The sequence below is a fragment of the Prinia subflava genome, unplaced genomic scaffold (assembly GCF_021018805.1).
Source record: "Prinia subflava isolate CZ2003 ecotype Zambia unplaced genomic scaffold, Cam_Psub_1.2 scaffold_53_NEW, whole genome shotgun sequence".
NCBI lineage: Eukaryota > Metazoa > Chordata > Aves > Passeriformes > Cisticolidae > Prinia > Prinia subflava.
Genome location: NW_026961063.1, coordinates 288,106 through 301,828, shown reverse-complemented (window position 1 = coordinate 301,828; position 13,723 = coordinate 288,106). Strand labels below are relative to the sequence as shown.

Here is a 13,723-nt window from a genome sequence, read left to right as displayed (position 1 = left end):
TAATTATGCTGGGAATGGCAGCTGCTGGATCCTGAGCAAGGTCAGGACCATCCCAAAGAATATCTGAATATCTCCTTGAGGATTTTCCTCTCCCTCATCCCCGTGGTGCTGTGGGGGCTGAGATGTGAGGCTGTCCCAGATTTGGGGCTTTTCCTCTTTCCAAGGGGACGAAATTCTCTGCTCTGGCTGGGTGCATGGAATTCCCTTGGCAAAGCTCTCCTCCCTCTCCAACCACTGGAAATCCCAGTCCTGGCTGCTGCTGGGGACTTGCACCAGTGCCACCTCACTGGTTTAGTGTCACAAACCCCGACTTTTCCCTCTTCCAGTGGAATTTATCCACTTTTAATTGCCACATTTCCTCTCCACGGGAGCTGGGCTGGCAGACAGAGCCTGGGCTCATCCACACGTGTCTGCCAGGGAAGGAGGGAACGTCTCCTTGCTTTTCCCTTTGTTTCCTCCTCTCTGTGGCTGTCGGGCACTGGCAGCCTCCCCGCCAGCCAGGAGCACCTGGAACTGCTGCATCCTCCCCGTCCTCGCTTTCCCTGACCCAATTTCACCGTGTGGCTGCAATTCCAGAGCTGAGGGCTCTCAGTTTGAGAGGCAGGAGCTGCTCCGTGGAGTTTTGTCCACACTGCTGGGGCTGTTTCACTCCTCATCCTCCTTCCACCCAGGATTTGCTGTCTCCCATGCAGGAGAGCTCAGGAATTCCTCTGGCACACCCTGTGCTCCGTGAGGATGAAGCGCTGCAGGCTCACAGAGATGGACAGGGATTTTGGGAAGAGCTGGATGAGCCTGCAGGAGGCTCCACCTGTGCTCATGTCCTGGGGCTGGAGGATTTCACATTCCAAAATCCGCTGATCCACCTGCCCAAAAGCCAAAGATCACATCTGCAGGCTCTCTCTGAGTTGCTTTTCTTCCTCCTTTCACTACAGTGAGGCCTCCACAGAGGGTCTGAAGCTGTTGCTTCTTTGAAAACAGGGAGATGTGGAGGAAGAGGAGGGCAGCATTCCGAATTTTCTCCTTGTGCAGCCACTGCAGGGCTCCAGCACCCATCCTTAATGATGCCTCTGACCACAGGATGCTCCTTAGAAAATAAACCTGTGGCTTCACTGGGTTTGAGGGAATTTGAAGGTTCTGTGTGGAGCAGTGATCCTTGCCCTGGGAATGTTTCCTCTGCCTGTTTTTGTCACTTCTTCGCTTGGGAAATATCTCCTGGAGCTGCTGCAGAGCTCAGAACTCCAGGTTCCACACTCCAGGGGAATGTGGAATAAAAGAGAGATGGATTAAGGAGGGGGTAAAAGCTGAGCTGAGCTGTTGGGCTGATGCCTGGGTGCTGCCTCAGGAGCCCCCCGAGCCCAGGCCACGGCTCCAGCCCGGCCCCTGCCCAGCAACCCCGGGGCTGCTGCAGCTGCAGGCGCTGCCCCTGCAGCTCCTGTGCAGCAGCAGGGCCTGGGCTCAGCTCAGGGCCCTCATCCTCCTTAGGCTTAGCTCAACTAAAGCTTCTCATCCTCCTTAGGCTGAGCTCAACTAAAGCTTCTCATCCTCCTTAGGCTGAGCTCAGCTCAGGGCCCTCATCCTCCTTAGGCTGAGCTCAGCTCAGGGCCCTCATCCTCCTTAGACTGAGCTCAGCTCAGGGCCCTCGTCCTCCTTAGACTGAGCTCAGCTCAGGGCCCTCGTCCTCCTTAGACTGAGCTCAGCTCAGGGCCCTCATCCTCCTTAGACTGAGCTCAGCTCAGGGCCCTCATCCTCCTTAGGCTGAGCTCAACTAAAGCTTCTCATCCTCCTTAGACTGAGCTCAGATCAGGCCCCTTGTCTCCCTTAGGCTGAGCTCAGTTCAGGCCCCTCATCTTCCTTAGACTGAGTTTAGTGGAGGCCACTCATTCTTCTTAGACTGAGCTCAGCTCAGGCCCCTCGTCCTCCTTAGGCTGAGCTCAGCTCAGGCCCCTCATCTCCCTTAGGCTGAGCTCAGCTCAGGCCCCTCATCCTCCTTAGACTGAGGTCAGCAGAGGCCCCTCATCTGCCTTAGACTGAGCCTCATCCTCCTTAGACTGAGCTCAGCAGAGGCCCCTCATTCTTCTTTAGACTGAGCTCAGCTCAGGCCCCTCATCTTCTTTAAACTGAGCTCAGCTCAGTCCCCTTGTCCACCTTAGACTGAGCCTCATCCTCCTTAGACTGAGCTCAACTAAAGCTTCTCATCCTCCTTAGATGGAACTCAGCTCAGGCCCCTCATCCTCTTTAGACTGAGCTCAGCTGAGGCCCCTCATCCTCCTTAGACTGAGCTTAGCTGAAACCCCTCATCCTCCTTAGACTGAGCTTAGCTGAAACCCCTCATCCTCCTTAGGCTGAGCTCAGCCCAGGCCCCTCATCCTCCTCACCCTGCTCAGACAGCGGTGCCGATTTCTCAAAGAGCCTCTGAGGTTTGGTTTTCTTGTCCAGGAACCTTCATTTTAAAAGTTCTTTGCAGAATTGAAAGGAAGAAAAAACTTGAAGTAGCAGACATAAAAAGAAACTTGGATCCTTTAGATCTGTCTTCTTTACACCTTTTGATTGGAAAATCTTGTGCACCATCCCTTGGCATTCCAAGGTGTGGATTAATTGAATTAATTAATTGAATTCCTCTTTGACAACCCTGCAATAGCACTGCAGGTGACTTTTGCCTTCTTAGCCCTCATAATTCCTTTTTCTCCCATTTTCCATCCGTGGGATGTGGAGAGGAGACTTCACTGCAGCCTCTGTGCCTGCGAAGTCGCCAGGTCTGGGGTGGAAAATCCCTTTCTGGGGAAAATTTAAACGAGTGAAAGGCTTCAAACTCCTCTGGGGCCGTTTGCATTTCTTGTTTTCTGTCTCTCCATGTTTAATTATCAATAAATGAGCAAGAAAAATAAATTACTGATTTTAGATAAAGCAACCCCTCAGAAAAGTTATGACAGCAGGAGTGGAGCAAGGCTGGCTGTGACCTACCCTGGTAGATCTGAGGTGTTTTCCTTTCATGTGAATCCTGGAGGCTGCTGATGCCTTGGGCAGTATCTGATATCCCTTTTTTTAATGGAATTGTGGAATATTCTGACTTGGAAGGGACCCTGAAGGATCATTGAAGGCCTTGCACAGACACCCCAACAATGCCACCCTGTGCCTCCCTGGGAGCGGTGTCCAAACTGTTGATTTTTACAATGAGGTTTTTAATTCTTTGGGGCTTGAGAAAAGCTCCTGGAGCTGTGGCAGCCTCGGGGCTGTGCCCATTCCCTGGGGAGCCTGGGCACAGCCTGAACCCTCTGGGGGCAGAACCTTTCCCTGATATCCAACCTGACACAGCTCCAGCCATTCCCCGGGGTCCTGGCCCTGGGCACAGGGAGCAGAAATCGGAGCTGCCCCTCGAGTGAAGCTGCTGCCACCCCTGAGGAGTCTCCCCTCGGTCTCCTCCAGCTGAACAAGCCAAGAGCCCTCAGCTGCTCCTTGTGTGACTCCTCCAGACCTTTCCCCATTCCTGTGTCCTTTCTTTGAACACTCTCCACTATCTTTAGACCTTTTTCATCTTGTGGTGCTCAAAATACCCCCAAGCCTGAAGCTGAGGCTGCCCCAGCCTAGAGCAAGAGTGGGACAATCCCTCCCTCGCTGTCCTGCTGTCCCCAGGACCTGGTGACCCTGCTGGCTGCAAGGCCACGCTGCTGCCTCCTCTCCATCCCTCCCTCCATCCCTCCATCCCTCCCTCCGGGGCTGGCAGGGCGCGGGTGCTGCGTCTTTAACGCCGGCTCGGGCTGCGCGGAGGCAGCTCCATTGAAGATTTGCAGGAGAGCAGCAGCAGCAGCAGCAGGGGGGTGTGGATGTGGCTATTGGCAGAGCTGTGCTGCCATCCCTGGGAACAGCTGGGATCTTGTCAGAGCCCCGAGCTCGCCGGAGACGCCGCAAACACCGCGAGCGTTTTTGATTTTTCGGCCGGGAGAGCCGGCGGGGGCTCCCCGGGAGCGACGCTCTCCTGGCAGAATTCCTCGTGGCCATGGAGTCTCCGTTGAAATCGGGAAACAGCTGACGTGCTCAGAGTGCAGAACCACCACGGTGAGTTTTATTCTTAGAACGAGGTTTTTAATTATTCGGAAAAAAAGAAAGATTGACCGGACTTTTCTTTTCGCCTCTGCGAAACGCGGCGTAAATGTGGGTGAATATTTCAGGGATGGGGACCTGGCAGTGCCCCTCTCCCCTTGGTAAATGCCAGGATTTCTGCTGCTGGATGGGGTTAATTTAAAAATGGAGCTGGACTAATTAAATATGTGACTCTGGGATCGCAGTCAGGACTTGGGAGCGTGAGATGAGCTCTCCTCTTGCTCCTTTTGTGCTGCCGGGGATGCACCTCCGGAGAGAGGGAATCCCTGTGCTCTGCCATGTCATTAAGGAGTTCCCCTGACAGCATCATGGAATCTCCTTGTGCTCTGCAGCTCGCTCCTGGCTAATTCCCAATTTTGCAAAGGCAGAACCTTCCCAGCTCTTTTGCTGGGTTATATTTTAATGGATTTATTTGTTTGGAGCTGGCCAGTTGATGGGGAGTGTTGGCTACTCAGTTGGCTTCGTGCCATGTGACGTTTTCGGGGTGGCTTATGCAATTTGGTGTTCTGTAGGACGGTGCTTGTGTTCACTGATACATTAACCTCATTTTTAAATGAATTTAAACCTCTCACTGAGGTGGCTTTAGTGGAATCAGGAGGTTGGGTTCACTTTTCCCCCTCCTCACTCGTGTCCATTGTCCAGTTTTGCATAACACCCAAGAAGTTCTGCTCTGTTCATTCCAGATTTAGTGGTGGGAGTTGGATTTTTTGGGATTGAGATGTGATTATTGCACTTTGAGATCTCAGGATCTCTACCTGCTCCTCAGACTTCAATCCCAACTTCTGCTGGCAGCCAATAATAAAGCTGAGTTTTTTCTTTGAATCATTACTTCCCCATTTTGAATCATTATTTCCCCATTTTTTTCCTGTGTAAATCCATTTTTGGGTCCCACCTGGAGAACACCCAATGCCTGCCATGTGATGAGTGGCTCTGTGTCCTCTGCCAGCACAGGGAAAAGCAGGAGAGCAGCAGGAGGGACACAGATGACATCCCTGCCTTGTGCCTTCCTCCTGTGGAGCTTTTCTGGGAGCTTTGGGGGTGATAAATGAAATTTAGGGATGCGTTTTGCCAGCCAGGTCAGCTCAGGAAGGTGAGGAAATTCTTTATTCCCTCATCCAGATTTTTAATGCTGCTGCTCCTGCCTGGAACAGGCTCAGCACAGGGGCAGGAGAAAAGGAGAAGAGTAGGAGAACTTCTCCAGCAGGAGAAGAGTTTTCCACATTTACCTGCCTGATACCTCTGGTACAGGTGTTACAGATGGGTTCAGATGGAAAAAAATTCTCCTTGGGCCTCTCTGAATAAAATCAGGAGCTGTCCCTGATTTCTGCAGAGCCACGGAGGGGTTAAAAGAAATCCCAGCTCAGCGCTGTCCTATTGCATCGTGACACTGTGGAAAAGTAGGTGGATAATTCCTGGCTTTTCAGGAAACCCCTGTGGTGGACAGCCCTCATTAATTGTTGCTGGGAAACTGCTTTGACGTCACCGGAGCAGTTCCCTGCTCTCGGGATGAGCGCAGGAATAGCTCGTGATGAGGAAGTGGGAAGTGTGAAATGGAGCTGTGACAGGGAATTCTCATCCTGAATTTCTTTCCTCTCTCGCCTGGTTCTGCTCAGGAAACCTCAGGAACTGTCCACAAAGCTTCAGTGCTGCTTCTCCAGGAAGCTCTTCCTTCTTCAGGGATGCAGCACTGATGAGTTTTCACTTTTTAATGCATTTAGGGTTCTTTTGGTGGTGGTTTTTGGGGTTTTTTCCTCCCCTAGATTTTGGAAATGAGAGGGTTGTTGCTCAGCCTAGAGCAGCTCCCAAAAATCAAAGGAAAAGTGAGCAGCAGGATCACTGATTCTTTTCTTTCTAACATCAAATCAACAAATCTCATTTCCTATCTGAGGGGAGAGCAGGCCCTTGGTGCTGGGAGCTCCAGGCTCAGACAAATTGAAATTAAAACTGTTTTAGTCCCACTTTGTTCAGGGAAATGTTCCTTAGGACCATTTAACTCCTGGGGTTTTGTGCAGTTGGTTCCTTTCTCCCACTGTTAACCTGTCAGTGGCTGGGGGATGTGACAGGATAATTGTAGCAGGAATTCTCTGTGTTTGCTTTTCCACACATGGAAATTCGATTTAAACAAATTTTTCCCATCCAGGTCAGGGTATTTAAGAGATTTTTGTACCCAGAGCAGCAGAGAACAGCTGGGGCTGTGGCTCAGGTGGGCCAGAGAGGGCTTGAAAGGGAGGAAAGTGAAAAAAAAAGGATAAAAGGATCTGAATATGGAATCCTGGAATGATTTGGGCGGGAAGGGACCTTAAAACTCCTCTCATTCTACTGAACCAGGCTGCTCCAGCCTGGCCTTGGGCACTGCCAGGGATCCAGGGGCAGCCCCAGCTTCTCTGGGCACCCTGTGCCAGGGCCTGCCCACCCTCCCAGGGAGGAATTTCCTCCTGAAAAAGAAATATCGATGTTTATAAAACTTTTATCCACCTTGATGCGATTCCTGGGTATCACATGGAAATAATTTTGGCAGTCCTGGTCACACTCCTGGAATAGAGTGAGAACAAGTTGACACCTCTGCTGAGTTTAGTCCTTGCCTTGATGATGATGATGAGGGAGGTAACAAAATAATCTCAGAGTGTTTTATTCCTCCTGAAATGATGTTTTGCTTTGAGATGTTTTCCACAAGGAAACCTCCAGGATTCATTTCCTGTCTCCTTGTTCATATAAGGTTATTCCCCCCCTTTTCACCTGGAGTCAAACCCTTCCATCTGCATCATAATTTCAGAATTTGATGTCATGTGGGGGTGGAGATCGGGATTTAAAGCGATGACTAAGCACGGAGACGTCCGGCCTCCCGGGGGGAATCTTGCTGGCTTTTGTAAGAACTGCAAGGGAGGGAGGAATTCAATAATGAGGAATAAAGGGAGAATTCAGGAGAGGTGGCTTTGGAGTTTGTGAGTGTTGCCGGTTTTGGGGGTTTCTCACTGAACCAGCTGCTTGTCCTGGTGGGACAGGAGGGAAGGGGAATGAGCTCCAAAGGTTTTTTACCTGTCAGAATTCCTGCAGACTTTTCCTGGGCTGCTGGGGCTGCAGGCAGGGATGTTTTCCCTGAGTGGAGCTCAGCACGGAGCTGTTTCGGGACCTTTTGTCATTTTAAATCCTTCCATCCCTGTTGCCCGGAACGCAAAAATCAACGACACGGAGGCAGAGGTCTTCAGTGAAAGCTGCTCCCCACCAAAAAAAGGGGCCCAGCCTGTTTATTTCTTTTCCTTTTATAATTTTGTGGGTCTGGAAGCAGATTGGCTCCTGGGGTTACTCCCCCTTCACCCCACTGGCCAGACCATAAACATTATTTTCAGGCTGGAAATATGTAAGCAAAGGACAGTGAACAAAACCAAGAAATGTTGTTTATGTTCCATAGCGTGAGAAAGTGAGAAACTGATCCTTAATATTGCACAGTAACTAAAGAACTGACTCCATCTTATAAACAAGTAGAAAGCTTTAAAAAAATCTCAGAAAAACCAGAGCAACACGAGAGGTCCCACAGCCGCCCCTCATTGCCAGGACTGTCCCAGCCGCTCTCCCCGGGCCGAGGAGGAGCCGCTGGGACAATCCCGGGGCACGGAGAGGCCCCGGCAGAGCCCGGGGGGCTCCGTGCTTGGAACGGGAGCCCCCTCCCCACCCCAGCGCCCCCAGTTTCCCCAGTGCGGAGCCTTTTCCGCAGCCTGGGCCGCGCTGGGAGGGGGCCCTGAGTCACCCCCGCCCCGTTGCCCCTGGCGACAGGGCCCCGTTGCTATGGAGCGCGGCTTCCCATTGGCTGCCGGGCAGCCAATCAGAGAATTGCTCGCCGGAGCATCACTGGTACCCGGCGGGAGGGCGCTGATGGGTGCTGGGTGCTGGTGATGGGTGCTGAGTGCTGGGTGCTGGGTGCTTAGTGATGGGTGCTGAGTGCTGGGTGCTGGGTGCTGGGTGCTGAGTGCTGGGTGCTGGGTGCTGAGTGCTGGGTGCTGGGTGCTTAGTGATGGGTGATGGGTGCTGAGTGCTGGGTGCTGGGTGCTGAGTGATGGGTGCTGTGTGCTGGGTGCTGGGTGCTGAGTGCTGGGTGCTGGTGATGGGTGCTGAGTGATGGGTGCTGGGTGCTGAGTGATGGGTGCTGTATGATGGGTGCTGGTGATGGGTGCTGAGTGATGGGTGCTGGGTGCTCAGTGATGGGTGATGGGTGATGGGTGCTTAGTGATGGGTGCTGGGTGCTGAGTGCTGGGTGCTGGTGATGGGTGCTGAGTGATGGGTGATGGGTGCTGAGTGATGGGTGCTGTATGATGGGTGCTGGGTGCTGGTGATGGGTGCTGAGTGATGGGTGCTGGGTGCTGAGTGATGGGTGCTGGTGCTGTGTGATGGGTGCTGGTGATGGGTGCTGAGTGATGGGTGCTGGGTGCTGAGTGCTGGGTGCTGGTGATGGGTGCTGAGTGATGGGTGATGGGTGCTGAGTGATGGGTGCTGTATGATGGGTGCTGGGTGCTGGGTGCTGGTGATGGGTGCTGAGTGATGGGTGCTGGGTGCTGAGTGCTGGGTGCTGGGTGCTGGGTGATGGGTGCTGGGTGCTGGGTGCTGTATGATGGGTGCTGGGTGCTGGGTGCTGGGTGATGGGTGCTGAGTGATGGGTGCTGGGTGCTGTGTGATGGGTGCTGTGTGATGGGTGCTGAGTGATGGGTGCTGTGTGATGGGTGCTGGGTGCTGCTGCCCCAGACAGGGCAGAGGGGATCGCCGGGGTGCTGGGGGAGTCTCAGGGTTGCTGTTCCCTGGGGTGTGCAGGGTTCACTCTCAGTGTTGCTGTTCCCTGGGGTGTGCAGGGTTCACTCTCAGGGTTGCTGTTCCCTGGGGTGTGCAGGGTTCACTCTCAGGGTTGCTGTTCCCTGGGGTGTGCAGGGTTCACTCTCAGGGGTGCTGTTCTCTGGGGTGGCTGGTGCTGTCTCAGGGTTGCTGTTCCCTGAGGTCTGCGGGGTTTTTGAGCTCCTCTTGCCCAAAGGTCCCACGCCAGAGCCGGAGCAGCCAGGCTGAGTCCCCAGTCCGTGTTTCCAGGATTGTTCATTCTTTCATTGTCTCTCAGTTCTGTCTCAGCTCTGCAGGGCGTCCCCAGGTGGGGATGGAGGGACCTGGGGTGGAAATGGAGGGGCCTGGGTGGGGATGGAGGGGCCTCCATCCCCCCGACCCCTCCATCCCCCCTCAGACCCTTCCATCCCCATCCCAGACCCCTCCATGCCCACCCCAGACCCCTCCATCCCCATCCCAGACTCTTCCATCCCCTCCATCCCCACCCCAGACCCTTCCATCCCCATCCCAGACCTCTCAATCCCCCCTCAGACCCTTCCACCCCCCCCCCAGGTCCCTCCATCCTTCCCTAGACCCCTCCATCCCCCTCCAGACCCTTCCATCTCCCCCCAGACCCCTCCATGCCCACCCCAGGCCCCTCCATGCCCACCCCAGACCCCTCCATCCCCATCCCAGACCTCTCAATCCCCCCTCAGACCCTTCCACCCCCCCCAGACCCCTCCATCCCCTCCATGCCCACCCCAGGCCCCTTCATCCCCACCCCAGACCCTTCCAACCCTCCCAAACCCCTCCATGCCCACCCCAGGCCCCTCCATCTCACCCCAGGCCCCTCCATCCCCATCCCAGACCTCTCAATCCCCCCTCAGACCCTTCCACCCCCCCCCAGACCCCTCCATCCCCTTCATGCCCACCCCAGGCCCCTCCATCTCACCCCAGACCCCTCCATCCTCCCCCAGGCCCCTCAATCCCCACCCCAGGTCCCTCCATCCCCATCCCAGGCCCCTCCATCCCCTCCATGCCCACCCCAGACCCCTCCATCTCCCCCCAGGCCCCTCCATCTCCCCCCAGGCCCCTCCATGCCCACCCCAGGCCCCTCCATCTCCCCCCAGACCCCTCCATCCCCTCCATCCCCACCCCAACCCCTCCATGCCCACCCCAGGCCCCTCCATGCCCACCCCAGGCCCCTCCATCCCTATCCCAGACCCCTCAATCCCCCCTCAGACCCTTCCATCCCCATCCCAGACTCTTCCATCCCCTCCATGCCCACCCCAGGCCCCTCCATCTCACCCCAGGCCCCTCCATCCCCTCCCAGACCCCTCCATGCCCACCCCAGGCCCCTCCATGCCCACCCCAGGCCCTTCCATCCCGCTGCAGCCCCCGGCGCCGTGTGTGGGCAGCCGCTCCCAGCAGCCATATGTCTCCTTTGCATCCCCATTTAGCTCAGGAGCAGCTCTGTTCCCTGAGAAACAAGGCCAGGAACAGAGTTTATTTAGCAGGAGCTTCCTGCCTTTTCCAGATCCATCTGAACTGGAAATTCAGAACTTTCCTGCTTTTATTCCCTGCCCAACCAGGAGCTGCTGCTGCTGCTGCATTCCCGGGGCTCGGCAGCTGCAAACTGCGGGTGGCAAGAAGGCAGCAGAGGTGGAATTCCACGTTCCTTTCTGGACTGAGGGGGAGGATTTCAATGTGTCCCGACTCCCTGGCCCTTGGCCGGCATTCCCAGTCTGCCCAGTTACTGCTGCCACTGCCCCAGTTGCTTTGCCAATCCCCATCCCCAAACCAAACCTCCCCACCTCCTCCCACCTTTGCTCCATCCTCTTTCCTGACACGGATTTTTGTGTTGCATCCGTGTCATTTTGTGTCATTTTATTTTCCTCTGGAGGCCCAGCTCGATCCCACCCACCCCTCCTGAGTCCTCTGAACTTCCCCTCTCTCCCCAAGCCCCGTCTGTCACCTCTGTCACCATCACTCGTGTCTGCCACCCCCCTCGCCGCGTCCCACGGCTGCCCGAGGGAGCGGGGCTGATTCATTCATCCCGCAAGGAATCCTCCTCTGGAAAGCAGCAGCTCACAGATTTTCCCCGGATTCTGCAGGCAGGGAAATGTCCTGGAGGCTGCCTGGGAGGGACGGAAGCTGTGACAGGAGGGGGCAGCTGATAAATGTCATTTCTGTGGTTTTAAGCTGTCTTTTCTGGGAAATCTGAGAATATTCCCTGTGTGATGCTGAAAGTTGCGTTGCAGCACGACGGGAAAAGATCCTGTTATCCTCCTTAAATTTGGCTGAGGTGTTTGGCTTGGGGGGAAAAGCTTGTTAGAGGGTGGGTGGTGCAAAAGGAATGAGCTGTACAAAACCTGCTCCTTTATTTGAGTGTCGTGTGTGCGGTTCCGGTGCTGTGTCTTCCCTCCCTTCCCTAAATCTGCTCCAGATCCTCTTGGAATATTTAAATGTTTTTGGGCATGAGCCTGGAGCAGTTTCCTACAGTGTGGAGCGTTTTGGGGTGGGGGGAGGCAGAGTTTATCACCTTCACCCCTGCATAATCCTCCCACGGCTGAGGCAAAGTGTTCCCTTTCCCCTTTTCCCTTTTCCCTTTTCCCTTTTCCCTTTTCCCTTTTCCCTTTTCCCTTTTCCCTTTTCCCTTTTCCCTTTTCCCTTTTCCCTTTCCCCTTTTCCCTTTTCCCTTTTCCCTTTTCCCTTTTCCCTTTTCCCTTTTCCCTTTCCTCTTTCCCCTTTCCCCCTTCTCCCTTCTCCCTTCTCCCTTCTCCCAAAGCTGCCTGCTTTGTGCTAATCAAAGGGAAGCAATTAAATGCAACTTTATCAGGAATTTCTGTCTCAATGTGTAATTTGAGTCCCACTTGTCCCGGAGTATCTGAGCAGCAGGAGATATCGGGGTTACCTTATCTCACAGAGGATGTTTGGAGTACAAGGCTGTTTTCTCACTGAAGATTTGACTGATTACAAAAAGAACTGGGTGGAATTTGAGGAAATGCAGATTTTTTGGTGGTGGTTTGCCCTGGGGCAGAACAGAGCTCTGATTGCTGGAATTTATTTTATATTTTTATATTTTTTTTTTTTTTTTTTTTTAATTTTTTATATTTTTTTTATTTTTATATTTTTAATTTTTATGTTTTTATATTTTTATATTTTTATATTTTTATATTTATTTTTTATTTTTAATATTTTTTTATTTTTTTATTTTTATATTTTTATATTTTTATATTTTTATATTTATAACCTGTGTGATGTTTTACTGGTTAGAGCTCCCCTCAGTCTCTCTCTCTGCCTTGGGACCTCTGTTCTACCTCAGGGACTTTTTCCAGTCCTGGTGGCTCCATGTCTTGGTTTGGAGAATATAAAACCCTCTCCCCCCAAATTATTATAATTTTACAATTAAGGGCCTTCGGATTTGGCAGAGATTTGGGAATAGGAACAACAGTTCTTTACTAGGAATATTAAAAATACAAATGCAGTAAAGCAAACAAACAACAAAAAAAATTCTAAAAACACTGACGGAGTCAGAATATGACCTGACACCCTGGTCAGGGTGTTGGTAGAAATCCAAATAATTCCTGCTGGAGTGACAGAAATGGTTCTGTTGGAGCAGAGATGATTCTGTAGAAGGATCCAGTGGTGCTGAGGTGGGTCCAGACTTTCCTCTGGGAAATCCAGTGGGAAAATGTCCTGAATGTCAGGTTTTTATCCAGGTGGGAATTCTGGGCTCCTCCCAGATGATGGAATTTTATCAGCCCTGCAGTGACCCTCGGTGGCCCATTAACAGCAGATATCCTGGAAGAGATATCCTGGGTCCTGGAAGGGATAAGGAACATGGCTCCACCTAGTTTTTAACAGTTGGCCCATTAACAGAAAGACACCTTCCCCCTCCCCTCTGGAAATAAAATTATTTCATAATTTTATTATGAAATAAAGTTTAAAAAAACCCTCTTCAAGTGGTTTCAACAGATTGGGAATGGAGTAGATGCTTTTGGTGACACCCAGACACTCCAAAATCCTGGTGAGAACCACGGAGTGTGTGGTGTGCTCGAGCTGGGGCTGCACCCAGGGGTTTGAGGGGATTTGGGATCTTTGCACGAGGTGGATTCCAAGGAAATCCCAACCTTTGTGTCCAGAGAAAAGCTCTGAGCCCCCCCTGACCCCGTCCTGCCCCTGCTCCTGCAGGTGCCCCTCGCTGCATCGCAGGGCTCTGAAGATGTCCAACAGCAACACGGCACAGGAGTCCCTGGAAATTATGAAGGAATCCGAAAAGAAGGTGGTGGAGGAATCTGTGAACAAAACCAAATACGTGTCCAGGTCACCGAGCAAGGAGGAGGTGGAGAAGGATGGGGGAGAGGAGGTGAACGTGCGCCAGGAGTCTCAGGTGAGTGTGGGCAGGGAGAGCTGGGCCCTCACCTGCTGCTTCTCTCAAGCTTAACTTTCCCTGAGATTCTCCTTGGGGTTGCTGTTCCCCGAGGTAAAAAGGTTTTTCCCCCAGGGTTGCTGTTCCCTGGGGGTTTCCTCTGGGTTGCTGTTCCCAGAGGTAATCAGGTTTTCAGTCTTCTCTTTGCCCTGAGTGTTTCACACCAGAGGTAGAGACGACAAGCTGAGTCCCCAGTGCACATTTCCAAGGTTGTTTATTCTTCATTATCTCAGTTCTGTCCCAGCTCTGCAGGGCATCCCCAGCAGAGCAGGACTGGGTGGATCAGAGAGCCCCACACCTTATGTACCCCTGACCCAACCACCATCCAAAATGAACTTTTTATTTACAAAATTGTACCAATGCCTACTACCTATGCTAACATGTCATTTTCTACTC

General features: G+C 52.9%; 1 protein-coding gene across 1 annotated transcript in view; it reads left to right on the top strand.

Moving 5' to 3' along the window:
- Positions 1-13,723, top strand: part of R3HDM2 (R3H domain containing 2) — a 28,748-nt gene that overhangs the window by 8,044 nt on the left and 6,981 nt on the right. The window contains 1 exon segment of the mRNA XM_063425152.1: positions 13,090-13,336. Within this exon segment, the coding sequence (XP_063281222.1) occupies positions 13,121-13,336 (216 nt within the window). The 5' untranslated portion in view covers positions 13,090-13,120.